General features: G+C 39.0%; 1 protein-coding gene across 1 annotated transcript; it reads left to right on the top strand.

Moving 5' to 3' along the window:
- Positions 1 to 462: 462 nt before the first annotated feature.
- On the top strand, positions 463 to 18002 carry LOC310883832 (nuclear pore complex protein Nup153-like; the record flags this gene model as incomplete). The annotated part of the gene is made up of 13 exons (XM_083804781.1): positions 463 to 667; positions 2487 to 2735; positions 3939 to 4078; positions 4161 to 4286; positions 6458 to 6568; positions 6706 to 6744; positions 6845 to 6898; positions 9699 to 9857; positions 10958 to 11010; positions 13688 to 13814; positions 15441 to 15914; positions 17156 to 17248; positions 17916 to 18002. Exons 1-13 carry the CDS (start codon positions 472 to 474, stop codon positions 18000 to 18002), a joined length of 1908 nt encoding a protein of 635 aa, XP_083660907.1. The 5' UTR covers positions 463 to 471.
- Between the last annotated feature and the right edge of the window lie 603 nt (positions 18003 to 18605).

Here is an 18605-nt window from a genome sequence, read left to right as displayed (position 1 = left end):
GAAAATATTTAGAGTCACTGATTTTAATGGGTAGTATGGTCCTGACTGTCGCAGTAGATAATTGCTGAACTTCTGGTTTAGTTGGTTTTCACGGGAGGGTGCGAAGAGGAAGAGTCCTGGAACAAGTCTGTAGGTCAGGAGCTGTTCAGGCGTAGAGTTTCGTGATAGCCTTGCAGATTGACGACCTGCTGGTGAATTTTGGCAGAGGTTTCAAAACTTTGAACCTTGCCAAGGTCACTTGGAAGTGCAGACAGTGATAGGTAGTTGTAAATCAATCTTAGGTGAATTTTAGGTTTACCAGAAGTGTAGCGATCCTATGCCAGGGATCAACCTCGTCGTCGTCTTCTGAATATTTGCTGTATAATATCTGTCTTCAAGGTCCGTGGAAGGTGGTATCGCAGCATATGCTGTTGACTGCGTTTCTGTAATTAAACAAGTGTTTTTTCTTTCAAGCAGGGAATAATTAGCAGAATGACAGAAACTGTGAAAAATATTGTACCGGCCTGGCTGCAGAAGTATTTCAATAAGCGTGAGGAGGAGTGTGTAGACAGAAATGAATCTGCAAACCAGGAGGAGACTCCGGTAAACTATCATCACGATTATTCAGATGAAGATACCATAATCGATGAGAGATTCACGCCTGAACCAGCAGGAATTAGTAGACGAGGTATGTGAAAAATCATTTGGAATTCTGGCCATCTGTATTTATTCACAGATTTCTAGTTTTGAATCTGAATTTCAAAAGGAAATTGGAATGAGGGTTTTGACAGAATGAAAAAAAAAAACAAACAATCAAAAAAGTCGAAACAACTGTTTGTGAAACCGTCTTAGCTTTAAACTGTATACACAGTTACGAAGCATACATCTTATGCTCTTGGAAGGCATCAGTTAACTTTAGGTACTCTATTAGCCAGGTGCTAAATGCTGAAAATAAGTCATTTGCAAGTGTGCTGGGTTGCATTTTCCATCTTTTAAAAGATATGGAATGAAAATCTGTCTAATTGCCTAAGGCAATTAAAAAAATTAATTTGTTTTGCAGTCTTCGAAACAAAAGACTAGATGCTAGAATGGCAGAGGAAAATTCCGTCTCGTGTCCCGACTTTGTTTGTTTTGTTTTGTTTTTTTTTTGTTTTGGGCTTTGATCAATTTAGTAAAGTTCCTCGTTAACTTGATGGTGAACTGGGGAACTTGTGCACGGATGTGGTTTATGAGATTATTATCCTTAAAATATTCAATAACTTTAAGGTCTACGCGGGGGGAGGGGGTGTCTTTGAAAAGGTATTTGACCGTTGGCAACGAGGTTTGCAACTCCTTTACCTCATGAAAGATTAATTTGTCTTATATCCAGTGCCTCTCACTGTTCCTGTAGTCCTGTTGTATAAATTTGCATCTATTCTTATTTGAGTTTCTCTTAAATTAGCTGTTTTGGGGAAGTCAGCTTTTAATAAGTGAAGAAGTTTTGTCTGAGCGTGCGTAGGTAACCATAGATAATGTGGAAAGTCAGTTGCTTCTGTTGTTGGCAGAATCAAAAAATAAGGAGGAAATATCTTTGCCTCCAATCTCATCTAATTGTAAACAAGGAGATTGATGGCTTTCTGTGTAGCTGTAGCTTGGGAATGAGTTTGGAGAAAAGAATAGAGAAGGTCTTCGTGACTGAGGAACACATGTTGGCTTTCCTATGTAACTGCGTGAAAGGAGCTTTCAGTAAGAACAGCTGCACTGCAAGCTTGCTAACTCCAGGAGATCAGGAGCAGGTGGACACCCTGGAACCTTTTGCAGCTTATGTTGCTGTCCGTGGGTGTCGCTTACTATGCTTAAGAATAAGATTTTTTTTAGCAAGATAGACTTCAAGGCCACCTATTCCAGGCCACTGGCATTGTTTGCAGACCCTTTGCTTCAAGAGGGAAAAATGCTCATCTGGTTACTTGGGTCAACATCCTTGTCCCTTGGGTCAAAATCCCAATAGTTAATGGGTAGGAGATGATGTTTTGCCTCTAACGTGAGCTGATATGGAAGAACTTGGGAAAAAAGTACTGCAAACGTTCATTTTCATGTTGTGTATTCAGATTAATATAACCTTTGTTCCAATATTATGGAAGCTGCAGTGTTATCTGTAATTTACCGTGTAATCTCAAATTTTGTAAAGCTTATTGCAAGCTGTACATGGGAGAAGGAGTATATATGTTTGATTTAGTGAACGGCCAAGTCAGCGTTAGAGCATTTGAGCACGGGGTCAGAATGTGGTGTTGTAAAACCTCATAGTTAACTACTTCTGGATGCAACATTAATACTGTGTATCGCAAGCAGTGTTGTTGTTGTAGCCAGACAGTTAGATGCAACCGTATCTGGGTGAGGAAGAAGTTAAATTTGGCTTCTCTCTTTTTGCGCTTAGAACTTGGCAATAGCATGGCTGTCGATAGGAAACAGGTTTTGGCTTCTGTGAGCTTGTCTATAGCAAAGCTAATTATCTCCCTGTTCTTGTCTAGAACCATCCACAAGTAGATCAGCACTGAACTTCCCAGTTGTGTTAACAAGGCCCTCTCTTCATCGGAGCCGTCTGAATTATACCATGCTGGATTCTCCTGTCCCACCTTGTCAGCCCTCGACATCTTCTATATTTGGCATTGGCAGTCCTAGGCTGTCCTTCATAAAAGAAATAGAAGATTCTACCTCTCAACAAGACGATGATAACATCTCAACAACCAGTGATTCCTCCTCTAGAGCATCTGATGAAGGTGATTTTTGTGTTCTCTGTTTAATTGACTTTTTTTTTAATGTGAAGTACCTTGCGTTCTTTAATATTCCACATCACCTTAGTAAATAAAATAGGTGAATGTCAACTTTGGATGCGAGAATTAAATTGAATTTTTAGTGTTTTAGAAGTATATAATCCTATCACCTTTTTAATAGAAGCGTGCTTTGGAATACGTTTATGATACCCTGATGTTAGAAAGAGTCAATGCTGAAATATACGCATTCAGCTAGGTTATATGTAAATTTTGAACTGGGACGGTAGGAAATCAGGCTGACTTGCCGTAACTTGACAACTAGGCTGATTGTCTAGAAGGAAGAGTGACTCAGAATATCTAACAGACAGCTGGTTAAATGTGAATAAGTGCAGGTGACAAATAGGAACACGAGATGTTTTCCTGTGTTTCAGCAAGAGAAGATAAAGAAACTACTCTGACATAAGCTATAGGCTGTTTTTTGACCTTTCTTGGTAGAAGGCTTCAGCTGTCAATACTTTCATGTCTTTTGCCAAATTCATTGAGGAAAGCACACCATTTTAAAATAAAAAATAAGCATCGTGTCGATGTAGGTTGGTACGTAGGTCTTCTCGCTGAAAGGGCGAACAGCAGGTTTGCAGCTTTTTCTAGTCCCCCATATAGACAGGGACTGACGTGTGCTCAGCAGGTTTTGCAGAGAACTTTTGTACAGCTGAGAGTAGAGTTGCTGGGCTTTAGCAATATAACCTGAGTGCACTAGAACTTTCTGGTGTGTCTTCGTAAAACATACATGGGCAGAAGATCGTTAACTCTTAGAGCAGCCTTTGGGGAATCTTCCAGGTTTAAAACCTGTGCGATTATGATCTGTGCTGGCCTCCAGCCTTTTACCAACACAGAAAAAAGCTTTGTCCGTACAAATGCACTGATGTTTATGCGGTCCTCTTTTATCTTAGCCTGAAGGAAAAAAATACCTGCATTGGAAGCACAGTATTAACTTGGTAAGATTGGTGAAAACTACTTGCAGCTCTGTGAACAGTTTTCAAGTTTGTAGGTGATACTTGGTTTTCAGTCTGTACGTGAAGTTGATCTATTTAAAGAAGCTGAAGTCATGCTTATTTTTCTGTATTGAAGAACTTGAATTAGTGTGATCTTTATTGTTAAAGTTCTGTACGTACGAGAGGCATTTACATCTAGTATACGTCATTTTGGCAGATGTTGCAGTTTTAAAAAATACTTCATCGTCACTGCTCTGGCCCACAGAAGCTGAAAGAACTCATTCCCTCTCGCAGCATTCTGCAGCTAGCTCTAAGAAACCTGCATTCAGTTTATTTGTTTTTGGAGGACTGTGTCCTGTAAGTACTGCACAGTATTTCTTTTAATCAGTTTGAATGTGTACCTGTTTTTCTATCCACTTCTCATACTGTGTTTCCGTAGGTACGTGGAAGCACGTCTGTTTTTAAGCAAAACCAGCTTGGGTTTTCTCCATTATACCCCGGAAAGACGGCTTATGCCGGTGGTGCAGCTGTAAGATCAAGGCAGCCAAAGACGGAACCTTATCAGGTATGAGAAAAGTAGTGTAGTGGGAAATAGTGATGGAAATAATAAAAGGAGCACTGCCGAAGGGGAAAAGTTTTGCCAAACTGCCAAACAGTTGCTCTTCTGCCCTCTTGGTCTACAAAAATAGACGAGATTGATTTCTGTTTAAATTCTTTAATGACAGTTTTTACCACAGGTAATACTTGTCAGAAAGAACAAGAATGACAGTTTGGGCTAGTTGTTGGTAGTTGGGGTTTCCTCTGTTGTTAGGTCTTTCAAAAAATTCCATTTAAGTGCCATTGTCTGCCTCTGACTACATTACGTTAAAATAACTTGATGCAAAAAAGCCAATGACAGCATAACTTTGAAAACTTGTGTTTATGGTAGCAAAAGCTACAGTAGTCAAACCTGGCTAATATTTATCTGTGGATCTTCTTTTCCAAGCATGCCTACATTCATGCTATGGATATGTTGTATAAACCTGCAGTCTTTGAAAATATCTAAAATCAACTTTGCTGATCCTTTGTTCTTCTGGTACACAGAGGCATGCAGGACTAAATGCAGTCCCAAGATAAGCAGTAACATGCTTTCTGTTTTGAACGATTCATATAGTTCTTGGAGAGAGTTATTTGCCCCCAAGAGTTCTTGGAAATAGCAAATAAAAACTGCTGACAACTCTGATTAGCTAGAGCTGAATCGAAAAGGAAAGTCAAATCAGGTTTGGTAGGAATGTATTTAAATGAAAGTGACTTTTATCGATAAATCAAAAGGAATTTGAAGAAAATGAAAACGCGGGTTTGCTGGCTCTGTTCTGACAGTCCATTTGTGCAACGGAAAAAGGGCAGTACAAGTACCTCACTTACGGGAAACCTTGAAACCTTGTGGTGCAAAGCTGGGAACCCTCTTTGGTCGGCTATTTTTGTTTTTTACAATATTACTGCATTATGGTAAAAAGAGGAACCAAAATACTAGGCTTTTAAAGGAGAGAGTAGCTTGCTTCTTGCTGCTTGCTGTGAATGACAGCAAGGTACTAGAGAGTCCAGCGAAGGGCCACCAAGAAGATCAAGGGACTGGGAGCACCTCTCCTCTGAGGAGAGGCAGGGACTGCTGGGCCTGTTTAGCATGGAGGAGAGGAGGTTTGGGGGGATCTTATTGGTGTATATAAATACCTGAATGGATGGTGCAAAGAGCATAGAGAGCCATTGTGTTTTCAGCGGTGCCCAGTGCCAGGTCAAGAGGCAACAGGCACAAACTGAAACGTGAGGCTCTGTCTGAGCATCAGGAAATGCTTTTGCACTGTGCGGGTGATGGAGCCCTGGCACGGGTTGCCCGGAGAGGCTGTGGAGTCTCCCTCTTTGGAGGTCTTCAAGAGCTGACTTGACATGGTCCTGGGCAACCTGCTCGGGGTGGCCCTGCTTGAGCGGGGGGGTAGACCAGGCGATCTCTAGAGGTCACTTCCAACCTTAACCATTCTGTGGTTCTGTGAGTCTCACTTGTGTTTTTACATGCTGCGTGGTCTGCTTCCTGTCTTCACATCGTGTGATAAGCACAGTGTGGTTATATGAGGGGTTTAACCTGGGAAGAAAAAAAGTCACACCAAAGGAAGTTTTCGACTGATATTTGAAGTTGGGTGGTGCAAATAAACAGTTTACTTTTTCAGTGTAATGTTTAGATCTGTTACAGTTTAAATCAGATCTTTATCTTTTAAGACAAAGATTTGCAGCCAACTTTAATCTTGGGGGAAGGGAGGAAGCAAGAGAGAAGTAAAACTAGTTCCTGGTTATGATTGTATACACTGATTTTAAGATGGTACACTTAGACCATCGTGAAACTCTGAGGTCTGTGTTGTTACTGAAAATGCTTTCTGTACCACAAGCCTTTTCTTGAGTTCTGTTTCCCTGATTACTGCTTCGGAGGCCTTAGCAGTCCTAGCATCATCCGTCTTGACCTTTTACAAGTACGGAGTTCTTTTATTGCTCGTGCAACAAGCACGTGCAAGATGCACTGAGGCCCAAGGTAAACTTCATTAAACTCCGAACGTATTCTCTTCTTTATGGCTTGAACTCCCAGTGACTGCATGTTTCTCTGTCATCAGAATATATTGATTGTATCATCAGTGTAGCCTTGGGACGTAAAAAACATGCCTCCTTAGCTGAGAATTGACCATTGTAACACTTAAAATGCTAATTTTTCAGGCACAAAAGAGAGCGAAAGCTAGAGAAGAAACTGTGCGGTCCCACGCTACCTTGAGTACCTCAGCGTGGTGCATCTTGGAGGCAGTGGAGAAGCTGTCAAGCCCTTTGTTGGTAAATAGCACTTCTTTTAATCTGTTTTTGCTTCATGTGTTTATAAAACTTAGTAAATGTGCCATCAAAGGATAAAGATAAAACTATTCTTCCTTACGTTGTGGCCGGTTTAATTTATTGCGCTGTTTTTTCAACAGGATGCTAAAAGAATGACATCTCTTTTGCCGCTGTGTTGTGTAAGTTGACCATGAACCCCCACATTTTTGTTGCAGGGAACCCTCTCTCTCAGGAGAAAAAAATTGCCCTCTAATATTTATGCTTTGTTTTTTCCCTCAGCCTCCGGACATAGATAAACCGGATATTACTGACTTCCAGTCCAAACGAAGAAAGGTAAGAACCAATAATGTCTTAAGCTGAGGTAGATAACTTTTTCAATGCTTTATCACTATTAGAAAAATTTTCTCAAACCTCAGTGACGACATAGACATCAAATCAAGTTAATATTGGCATGTATCCACAATAGATGATGGGCTGTGAAGATTACTCAGGTTAAGAATTATGTTATCTTTGTAAGTTGAGAGCAACAGCTCTAGAACACACCAAGTCGTTTTATCTTGTCCCCCAACTTGGGGTGAAGCTGCATATTAAAATTCCTCTTGAGGCAAGTTTTCTCTTGAAGAAATGATCACAAATAGAAAAATACTGCTTGAGTGGTCATATAGACTTTGTACAGACTTCCGTGTTCATTCGGGCACAGAAAACTAATTTTTCTGCTTTTTATCACCATTCAAAGTAAAGAGGAGGAAAATTGTTAATTTCCGACGCTATAAATCTTACGCTCCTAAATTCCTATTTGGAGGTAGCACAGAACTGGTGAGAATGCTGTGGTAAAGCATGATTTCCTTTCCTTTTGTTTAAAAAATGAAAACTAGTCATCTTTTTTTGATGACTTTAGTTAGGGGTATCATTAAATTGCAAAACTGTACCAGGCACAATAGCTCTTGGTGTATTAAATGCCTAACTGGGGGAATTAATATTTTTCATTTTTACCTTTAAAACCAGCGATGAACCATCGTTGGAGTCTGATAAATTTTCCATAAAATTAAATGGGCATCTCTTTCTGCGAAAACATCTGTGTTTCCAGTATCAGTCTGAGTGTACAAATGACCACTTGTTAAGTGTATGGGCTTCTTAGGCTGGAAATCAAAGTGGACAGTAATACTGGTTGCTTATTGCTTTTAACTCTTTCAATCTCTGTATTGTTTAGCCAGCACAATCTCCATTTGGTAAAGTTCTAAAATGAATGTAGCAGCAACTGCTTAGTTTTTAGGGGGGTAGAGGTTTTTTTTTTTCTTTTTCTTTTCCGACGCTATAAATCTTAACGCTCCTAAATTCCTATTTGGAGGTAGCACAGAACTGGTGATAATGCTGTGGTAAAGCATGATTTCCTTTCATTTTCTTTAAAAAATGAAAACTAGTCATCTTTTTTTGATGACTTTAGTTAGGGGTATTCTTGGGCTTATTAAATTGCAAAACCCTTAAATGACCACTTGAAGATCAGGTGACTGAAGGAAATAACAAGATGTGCAAACTTTTCATCTTCTGTTCTAATGAGAAAAGGGACAGTGTCTCAAGAAGTTTCTGTGCTAATTCCTTGACTGGATGGATGTATAATTAAGTTTACAATCACTTCAGAGTTTACAAACATCTCAGATTTCCTGGACCATCTTTTCACCATCTGCCAAATTACAAGGGCATGGAGAAGTGAAGTATATCATAAATATTATCCAAATAACTAAAACCAAATCTGGTGTGAATTCTCAGTTATATTATATCAATACACCTGTGATAAGGCATTAAGAAAGATCTGCCAGATTTGCAACAGAGAGCCTGAAATTGTCAGCCACTAAATGAATGTTGCACGCAGCTGTCAGTGGGTGAAAGGAGATAGATTGTCTATTCATAATACTAGAATTCATAATGGTGGCGGGAGAAGGGTAGCCCGTGATGAGAAGCAATTATTTGCTGAGGAGACGATCGTGTGTTTTCCTGCTAAAGTGAACATGCGGTTGACGGAACACTTGTGCACTCGGGCTAAACTTCTGCAGTGGGTAGCAGTGATGTGGTATTTTTCTTATTTCAAGGAACTGTACCAGGCAGAATAGCTCTTGGTGTATTGAATGCCTAACTGGGGGAATTAATATTTTTCTTTTTTACCTTTAAAACCAGCAATGAACCGTCGTTCACTCGAAGTAGATTTGTGAACTTACATAAAACATGTCTTATTCAAGGTTTCAAACTGAATGTAATATTTTTTAGAAAGATGTATTTTTGTATACTTTAGAGAGAGTGTGAATCCTATTACTAAGAGCTGGGAGATACTGTGAAATTAAAGCTGCGGTGTAAACGATTTCCTGTTGGTATTGATTTGAACAATAGCATGCTTCCTAAGACTGTATTTTCTGATCCTTAAGACCGCAGGCGGAGCCATCGGTAAATTTTGTAGCCTTTAGGGTTTGTTTTCTGTCTGACAGTTCAGTTAAGTCAGTTTTGCAGAACACGCAGTGGTCTGTGTTAAAAATTAACTCTGGTCTGTGAAAATGCTTTGAAAAGGGAAGTCAAACCCACTACTTGAAGTGCATCTAATGCACATGTAAAGCATTGGATCATATTTTAATGAATGAGATTATTGTAAGACTGACAAGTTGTTTTTTTTGAGTGTGTTCTATTGTTTGTGTAACTTTGAAGGGGGAAAATGTAGGGGATGTGAAGCCCAGAAGCCTGTATAATTAGTTGCTTAACACTTCGAATGTTAAATTAATGAATTAAGCTACTAAAAAAAAAAAATCACAGTGTGGGCAGAGGAAAAGATAGGAGCATATTCTAGGAACATGGATTATTTTAATTATGGTAGCATGAATTATTTTGTCTATGAAGCTAACTGCCAAATTTTGAAACGGAATTCAGTCAGACTTTGGCTACTTATATATAGCTTTATGGATTTCGTTACTGGTTTTCTGGTGATTTCCCTCTACAAGTTGAACGGTCTTCAGAATTTTCAAATTGTATTCACTGAGTGCCAAGACCGATGGGGGGAGGTTTATAGTTCTGTAATTTGTTTTCATCAATAAATATTGGAATTAATTTGGATGGACGTAAGGATAAATTGATTGCTGTTTCCCTTTCAAAGCTGGAATCCCAGAATGCATTCCAGCCTCCACCTGTTAAGAGACTTGTGACACCAACAGTAAACCGTCAGCCGATGCGTTATACGCGGTATTCTGAACCATCACCGACTTCAACTACTCAGTCCAGCAAAATTTGCCAGAGAGGAGACACAAAGTTCCAAGTGAGTACATTTTTGAGTCCTTATGTGCCTGTTTTTTTTTTCCAGTCTTGGAATGTTTCTCAAACCAATTGTTATCCTATCTTTGCAAAAAGTACTGATAGTATGTTTGAGGCGAGCTTTAAGGCAGTGGGAACCATTGTGAAATAGATTGAGCTTTTATGGATTTAATTCTGTTTTTGGAACACTCAGTGTCTTGTGGTTGTTTTCACGATGTCATGATGTGCTATTGAGTCATCCTGTTCTCAGTGAAAGAATATTAAAAGACAGAAATGTTTTCCTTTTATATTCTCATGTACACAAAGCTGTCACTGATGAAACATGCTCGTGTTCTGTGTAAACTATTCCAGGTGAGCTATGTGCTCCAAGTGAGAGTTCTGACAATGTGCTGAGTTATCGGTTTTGATTGCTTTGGAGTAGATGGAGTCTGATAAATTTTCCATAAAATTAAATGGGCATCTCTTTCTGCGAAAACATCTGTGTTTCCAGTATCAGTCTGAGTGTACAAATGACCACTTGTTAAGTGTATGGGCTTCTTAGGCTGGAAATCAAAGTGGACAGTAATACTGGTTGCTTATTGCTTTTAACTCTTTCAATCTCTGTATTGTTTAGCCAGCACAATCTCCATTTGGTAAAGTTCTAAAATGAATGTAGCAGCAACTGCTTAGTTTTTAGGGGGGTAGAGGTTTTTTTTTTCTTGTTTGTTGATAAATGATAGAAAACAGAAAAGTATGTCCCTTTTACGGGGTTGGCAAACACAAGTTTTGATGAAAACTCTCCCCCCCACACACAATTTTTGTCATTTTGTTTAAAGTAATTACTTTCTTTGTTAGAGGATTTGACAAATTTGATTTAGTGTTCTATCAGTTTGTCCTCAATGCTGAGTGAAGCAGTGATGCTTACTTTAGCCCCAAAATTTAACTGAACTGTACCCACAATGCTGAATTAGGGAACAACGTTAAGTAGGTGAGGTGTATTCAGTGCTATAAAATTAAAAATAAATAAATAAAATAAAAACCACAAAAAACCACATGAAGTGGTTGTTGGTACTTTGTGTATTCTGTACATATTCAGCTAAGTCTTGAACTAAACTTAACTTGCAGGGGATGAGAGAGAAGACTTTGCCTGCAGAACAGCGAGCAGAACCATCTGAAAGGTATGACATCTATTAATTTAAAACTTGAAGGAAGAAAGAAATCTCCTTTTTCAGTACGGTCTGCACCTGAAAGGTGGTGACAGTTCTCAGTAAAAGGAATGGGAAATCCAATGAAAATTTTGTATTTTGAGGCAGCTGCAAAGTCTGGATTGTGTTTGAAGATCAATATAACTTTGAGAAAATTGTTGTTTTTATGAAAGGAAGGAAGATGAGCAAGAATAAAAGTACTGATACACCACTTTTTATCCCAAGTTTATCTTCTGAGTAGGATACGAAGATGGGAAACGAGGCACGTTATAATGCTGTATCCACAGAAAGGATCTTTGCTATTGGAGGCCTAATTTTTTCCTTCTACAGGAAATATGGCTCATTTTGTAGTTTGACTAAATCTGTAGCGTTACAAATTTTGCTTTGACAGATATTTCATGGTTTATAACTCAGTTTACTTATAACAAAATAATTTGTCCCTCCTAATGTTCCCTAGGGGAAAAGCTATTAGTTTTAGCTATTTAATTGCTTGCAGTTTGAAAGCTCTGTCCTAATGGGATGATTCTTTCTGAAGCATTCTTTAGAAGGTGAAGTAGGGGAAGTGAGTTACAGTTCAGGAGGATGTTTATTGATGTGTTTTTTTCTTTATTTTTTAAGCAAAAACATGGAGGAAGATTTATGATTTATTATTCTTTTTTTTAATACTCCTTTCATGATGAAGTTAATTGTCTGCTTTGAGTTCACATGAAGACCATGTGTTCTTTAGAATCATTTGAGGCCAAATGCTAACTCATCTCTAAAATAAAAAAAATCCAGCAGAATTAATTGAATTTCTTCTTGAGGAGACTGCTTTGTGTTACACTGCTTTCTTGGATTAGGTCAAATGAGTTATCCTCCAGATAATATTGATGGCTTTTCCTTCTGGGCAAATGGTGTTTTGGGTAATAATGCTTGAGTTAAGAGACTTTGCACTCGGTTTTTAGGGGGTCGCTCTTTTCAAAGAACAGTAGCAGGGAATTTTGTTGACTCTATGCTCATCTGCCAAGCAATTCTTATGTGACCATGGGCATTCTTTGGCTTGCAGAAAGAACTCAACACTTTGTTTTGGCATCTAAAAGTTGGACTTCACAACAACCACCTTTTTAGGGGTGGAAGCGACTGGCTTTAAGGTTCTGGTACAGGTGCAATCAGGTGCTGGGTTTTAATTATGTTTTTTTCAAACTGTTCTAAATTGTCTCTGTTAGAACTCCTTTCTACTTCTCCATTTAGGAAGGAGATAGAGCAAACTCATACTGCTTTTGATTTCGTTCACAAAGTTTATTGCAGTGCCCTACCTTTTGTTTGTAGAGTAGGTAGTGGTGGTAGTGTTTTTTGTGATGCTGGTCTCTGTTGGGTGCCATGTTCTGGAGCAGGAGCACCACACTGATCTGCTGGCAAGAGTCCCTTTGGACAGTTGAGTTGGAATACTCAGTAAATCTCTGGCCCACCAATGCTATATATCTATGTGTGTGTGTGTGTGTGTATATATTTTAAACCTGAGTCCAATTGTAGATTAGACTTGCTTGAAGGCTGACAATTGTCTTTGCCCCCTTGAAGCTCACAGGTGTTAACAGAAAGAGGAATATGGGCTGTTATGGGCAAGCGATAGTTGTCTGAATGAAGATCTATTTTGATGTAAGACTTTTTTCAGAATTCTAATGGATTGACAGTTCGGATTAGAGAAAAGTCTGAGCATATGCCTTAGGGATCTGTCTTCCTCTATGCAGTTACAGTGCTAAGCAGGCTGTTGTCAAGTATTTGACAAGTTTAGACCAGTTCTCCTCCTCAGTATTGTGGGAGTTTGACCTGGTGTCTTCCAGTGCGATCTAATGCACTTCTGTACTGACTGACTGATTGGCTGCAAGATAAGCTTTGATGTCACGGTTTTTCCAGGCATACTTCATTTTCTTGCCATAGTACTTTTGTTAGAGTTATTCCCTATTCCACTTCTGGTTTGGGTTATTTTTTCCCCATTTGCTCTTGGATTAGGATATCTTTCTGGTTTTGAGCTAGGCTTTTTTAAGTACCAGAAAAACGCCTTTGTATGCCTTACAAAAGGGATCTGTATTCATGTCTGAAAAGACTTCTGGAATGTTGGCATACCCAAACACCTCTGCTGTTCCTGCTGATGGCCACATGAAAGCCAGAGCTGCTTCTGAAGCTTAGGCCATATTACCTTGCCACACAAGTCTAAGGCGTCCCTATTCTATCAGAGCTGTTGGCAGTGTTTCCCATGTGTATGTGTGCATATGTGCACTCTTTCTGTATTTTTGTGAGCTGTTCTTTTATATCCCTGCAAAAGATACACGTGCATCGCAGAATCAGAGAACCAGTCCTATTTAAAGGAAGCACTGGAAAATAACAATCTAAATCAGCTCTTCTATTTCAGGTCTTCTGGCTTAGTCATTGTTCCCGTGTGAACGGTGCACTTATGTATGTCCTTTTCATTGCTGCTGTTAATAAAGTTTTTCCTATTTAGAACATCAAGTATTTACCAGCGTTTAGCAACTTGTGAGACAGCTTTAGTTTTTTTCTGATCAGCAGGTTTCAATTCTAGGACTAATAACAGCTCTAATATCTTGAAAAAAAAATTTGGCTGGTAATTTTTTTTTCTCTTGTTTCCCCCAACTTCTGTACTGTCGTGTGCTAGCAATGTGACCAGCTACAAATTCAGTACTGCTGCGTCCAATGGTCTGTCTTCAGGAGTGAGTAGCGGAGGCGGCAAAATGAGAAGGGAAAGAGGAATACACTATTTATCAAGAGCTGTACAAGAACAGGTAAGTGACTCTTAAATTAATTGCTGTCACTGAGCTTACTGAAGTAACTAGCTAAGTGTGTCAGTTTTATTGCATCATAGTAAATTATAACAATACCGCTTTATTTTTGCATTGTTTTTGTTTTCTTGTGGGTTTCAGAGCAGGCTCCAATTGATTTCCTGTGTTTGAATACCTGAACTTTGCTTATGTAATTTTGAAATTTTTAATTCTCTTACCTTGGAGATTCTTCAAACTATAACATTTCTCGTTAGCAATTGAATGAATGAGTCCTAAGAGGAGAAGTAATGTTTTGGTGAAGGTTTGTATAGTTTTTCTACAGGAATGATACTTGAAACGAGTGCCAAGTATAAAAAGAAAAAAAAAAGCTTAATTTTTGGTTTCATATTTAAGTCATACAGAAAGATACAGGCCAAGAGTGTGAAAAAGAGTAGTAGAAGAGAGCATTCTGCATGTCTGCTAACGATGACTCAGTTTTTGATACTCACCAAACTCATTGTGAGAGAGTTTTTTTCTCATTTTAATAGGAAAAATCTATTCCATAAAACTATGACCATGAATATTCAGATTATTTTTTCTTTTATTGGATGTTATATAAGCTGCCTGTAAGTTAATTTAAGTATTTACGTTAACATTAAGTATTTAATTAATATTAAGTTAATATTAAGTATTTAAGTTAATTTAAGTTTCAAATCATTAAATGAGACTTCTGGATGATGCAATATAAAGAAATCGTAAACACTGTTGTTTATTCCTGTAACGCAAATAAAATAATGGTCCAAATATCAAAAGTTCCATAAACTTTTCAAATCAAAACTGTGAAACAGATGTAAGCTACAGGATGCACTGAATATCAGTAGCACCAACTTACATCCCTGCCTAGTCATTTCTAAGTAGATCATGATAGTACTGTACAAATTTTGGTCAGATTTTCTATGCCATTTAAAACATAACTCATCCAATCTTAGTAATCAAATAAAGTAAGTGGCAGGGATGAAAATTGAAGTTGTTAAGAGGCTCTCTTCTGATTTTTATATTTGCATCCTGATACATGGTATAGACTGTATTTACCAGAACACAATCTTCAGTGCTGCTAGTCTGACTTTCTTTGGTGCTTTTTGTGTTTAGTTTGGTTGTTGAACCTACCTGCTTCTTTAAACATTACCTTTTTCCACGTTCCCTGCTGTAATGACTTTAGAAACTTTGGCAGCTATCCTGCCTAATTTTGCAAGAGGAACACTTTCTCACTTGTCTTGAGAGTGTACTCTTAATTGAAGCCATGCGAGGGTAGTTAGAAAGGATGATGCTTCTCCAGAGCTTTGATGACTAAAGTATAGAAAAGAAAGAAAAAAAATGTGATCTGTGCGTCTCTGTTCTGCACAGGTTTTGAGTTAACTTTCAGTGTTCTTGCTGTACAGTTGTTGAATAGAGTATAATGTGGAAGCAGGCCTGCCATAAATTAAAATGACGTGGTAGACAGAGGTGGGGAGATCGGGATTTCTTCTGGAAACTTGCTTTCTCTTAATTTGTATGGATTTTTGTTCTATTTAATTTTGTTAATAAATTGGGTGGGATGGGGTGAGAAAGTAGTATGTCTTGTATAAGAAAAATTAAAATTTGCAACTTTAGGAAGTGGAGGAACCAGTGCTACCGAACATACCCCTACCCATCAGTGCTGCATCGCTGCCTCAGTTCAATTCTAGTTTCGTTGGTAGTAGCGCTGTCTCAGCGTCACCGAGCGCTGTTTCAACAGCAGCAATGAGCACGGCAACTCCAGCAGCTGCGACGGGCATGGCAAATCCATCAGAGGTGGAGGGCATGACAGATCCATCAGAGGTGGAGGGCATGACAGATCCATCGGAGGTGGAGGACTTGACAGATCTATCAGAGGAGGAGGTGGAGGACATGATATATACAACGGCGACGTCGGGCATAACGTGTTCAACAGTGCCCTCAGGCTTGACATATCCAATAATGGCGGCGGGCATGCCATATCTGCTGATGACAAAGGACAAGGCAAAGTCAACAGTGGCAACGACAAGCGTGGCAAATTCAACGGAGGCGGCAGGCATGGCAGATGCAGCAGCGACGGCGGCGGGCAAGGTAAATCTTTATGCTATAAATAATGTTTACAATGAGTATACTGCTTTATTGCGAGTTGACTTTTTCTGTGGTGCTCATGAAACTAACAAATATTAGTTTCTACGCAGCTGAATGAATTGGGGTTGTATGCCAGTTTGGGGAAAAAGGCATAAATGTTTTGATTCTGCTTCTCTCAGTCTTAGAGCCTGCCAACTCCCATTTAACGTGATTGTATAACTGCTTCAAATGCTGTGGAAGTCTGCGGGGGAAGGGGGGTGTGGACTTTATGCCAAGTTATTTATAGTGGTTTGGGCAGGGGTAGAGTTAATTTTCTTCGTAGTAGATGATGCTGTGTTGCAGATTTGTGAGCAAAACAGTGTTGGTAAGGCACTGGTGTTTTAGCTGTTGCTGAGCAGTGCTTACACAGTGACAAGTCCTTTTCTGTTTCTCACGCTGCCCTGCCAGCGAGGAGGTCGGGGATGCACAAGAGGCTGGGAGGGCACTCAGCCAGGACAGCGGAGCCCAGAGGACCGAAGGGATATTCCACACCATTTAGCATCGTGCTCAGCAATAAATGCTGGGGGAAAGAAGGGGAAGGAGTGGGGAGTATGTACAGGGTTATGGCATTTGTCTTTCCAGGTAGCCATTACATGCGATGAGTCATTAATGCTACCTCAAATTTAACAACTTTACTTCTTTATTTCCAGTTCTTTTCCCTGTTCCACTTGGAGGGAGTGAGCGAGTGGCTGTGTGGTGCTTAGTTGCCTGCAATGGTTAAACCACAACTTTATTTAAGTTATTAAATTAGAGGTAACGTGGTCATATGAGCCTCACATAGAATGAGCCTAGGGTGCAATAATTGGCATATTATTGCAATAAAATAAACATTAATCTGTTCCAGAGTACTTGAAATATTTTTTGTACGGTTTGAAGTAGACAGCTGCTTTAACATGTTGAGGTGTTTGCTGAAGTTCTTGGAGTATCATTGGGCTGAGTTTGCCGTTCTTCAGCTTCCTGGCTTGCTTTTCCGTGCATTTAGACCTAAGTAGCATCTCCAGCTTTTCCTCTCAGTTTCTGGAATTTGGTTTTGAAGATATTGTCCTATACCCACTTGGAAACTTCCCTGTGTTTTATTATTACTTTTATCTGCAAAATAACTCAAACATCAGGTTTTTCGACGTCACTGCGGGACTTCTGTTGGGTAGTGAATTCAGGTAGTTGTTGCTCTTAAATATAAACCTTTAATTCTTTTGAAAATACAGATACAACCAACAAGTACTGTTAGCAGTCCTGAGTTTGCGTTTTCATCTCCAGTTGTGAAATCTACTGAGGCAGAAGTGCTACCTACGTCTTCTGTAAGTAAAATAATAAAGGAGCTTGACTTTTTTTCTTAGGCATTTAGTAGGCTGTTGCAGAACACTAAAGCAGAATCTGCCTTGATGGAGAAAAGTATGTAGGCTTCTGGCTTATAATTTGTCATTCAGCATGCGTGCTACAAATGTGAAGAGCAGCTTTCAGATTTGGTTTTGTGTGTGCATTCGACTGAAGTTCCTGTGGCTTGAGAATCTGAAAAACCTCTCTTGTTCATAGCAGATTGGGTTTACATTTAGTGTTCCCGTTGTAAAATCGGCAGAACTTTCTGGACCCAGTGGTACTCCAGTGACGCCCTTTCTTACCCTAGGTAACTGAAACTTTAGCACTTCAGATCTGAAGTGCTGATTTTCCTTTTTTTCTTTATTAAATCTTCAATCTGTCCTGTCTGCGCATGCTAGCAATTCCAGGCAGTGTTGGACTTCTGCAGTATTTTTCCAGTGACAGATCTGCTTTTATAATTTTTGTTTTGTTTTGTTGCTTTTTGTTTTGCTTGTAATCATAAAGCATTGCAAAGTAAGTAGAATTTGTGAAGATTCTTATGTGAGAAGCATGAAAGCTGGAAATTCTTGTTTCTAACAAAAGTGAGTATAATCTGCTCTAACTAGGTCACATTGTGAAAGCTGGTTTTGTTTTCTTTTGTTTCAAAAGACACCACCACCTCAACCAACATCAACACACAGAAAGAGGAGGTCAAAGATTTTGCTGGTGGTCCCTTCACCACTGCCCACGTCTTAAAGGAAGGAAGCGTCTTAGACGTTCTAAAAAATCCTGGAGAGATAATGAACTCCTTTTAAAAAGATGCTGCAAAAAATACGCTAGCATTTTTTATTAAAAAAAAAAACCAACACACGACTTATGGTTAATAGAGTATCTGCTATAAATATGAATGTAGGAGAGCATTACATTAAGCGCTGCGTTTGTTAGGGTGCATCTGCCCCCTTCTATTCTAAGTGGTGTTTGTTGCTGGAAGTAAAACTGCAAGATGAAAAGCAGATGGGTTGCATCTCCTTTACGTGTTAGGATGTAATTGTAAATGAGGTACTAAGAGAATTAGCCAGATAATCGGTGTTTCATTTTAAGTAAATACAATTTGTGGAATTGAAAAGGAAATGTTTGTAAAACTCAACACTCCTGTCCCACCTTCAGCCCAGGTGAAGAAAGAATAGGAAAGAGCTTCAGTTCCAAATACATGGCGAAAGCTGCGAATCTTTGGGCCTTAGCTTACAATGGCTCCTGTGGATTAAAATTTAAACTGCAAACAGAAGTGGAGTGTTTTACGTTAAAAACCCTTTTCTGAATTTTGTTTTTAAGCAATTGCAATTGTTTTCAACAGTTTCA

The sequence above is a fragment of the Anser anser genome (genome assembly GCF_964211835.1).
Source record: "Anser anser genome assembly, chromosome: 19".
Lineage (NCBI taxonomy): Eukaryota > Metazoa > Chordata > Aves > Anseriformes > Anatidae > Anser > Anser anser.
Note: the sequence above shows the minus strand (reverse complement) of the source record. Positions and strands in the feature narration are given on the sequence as shown.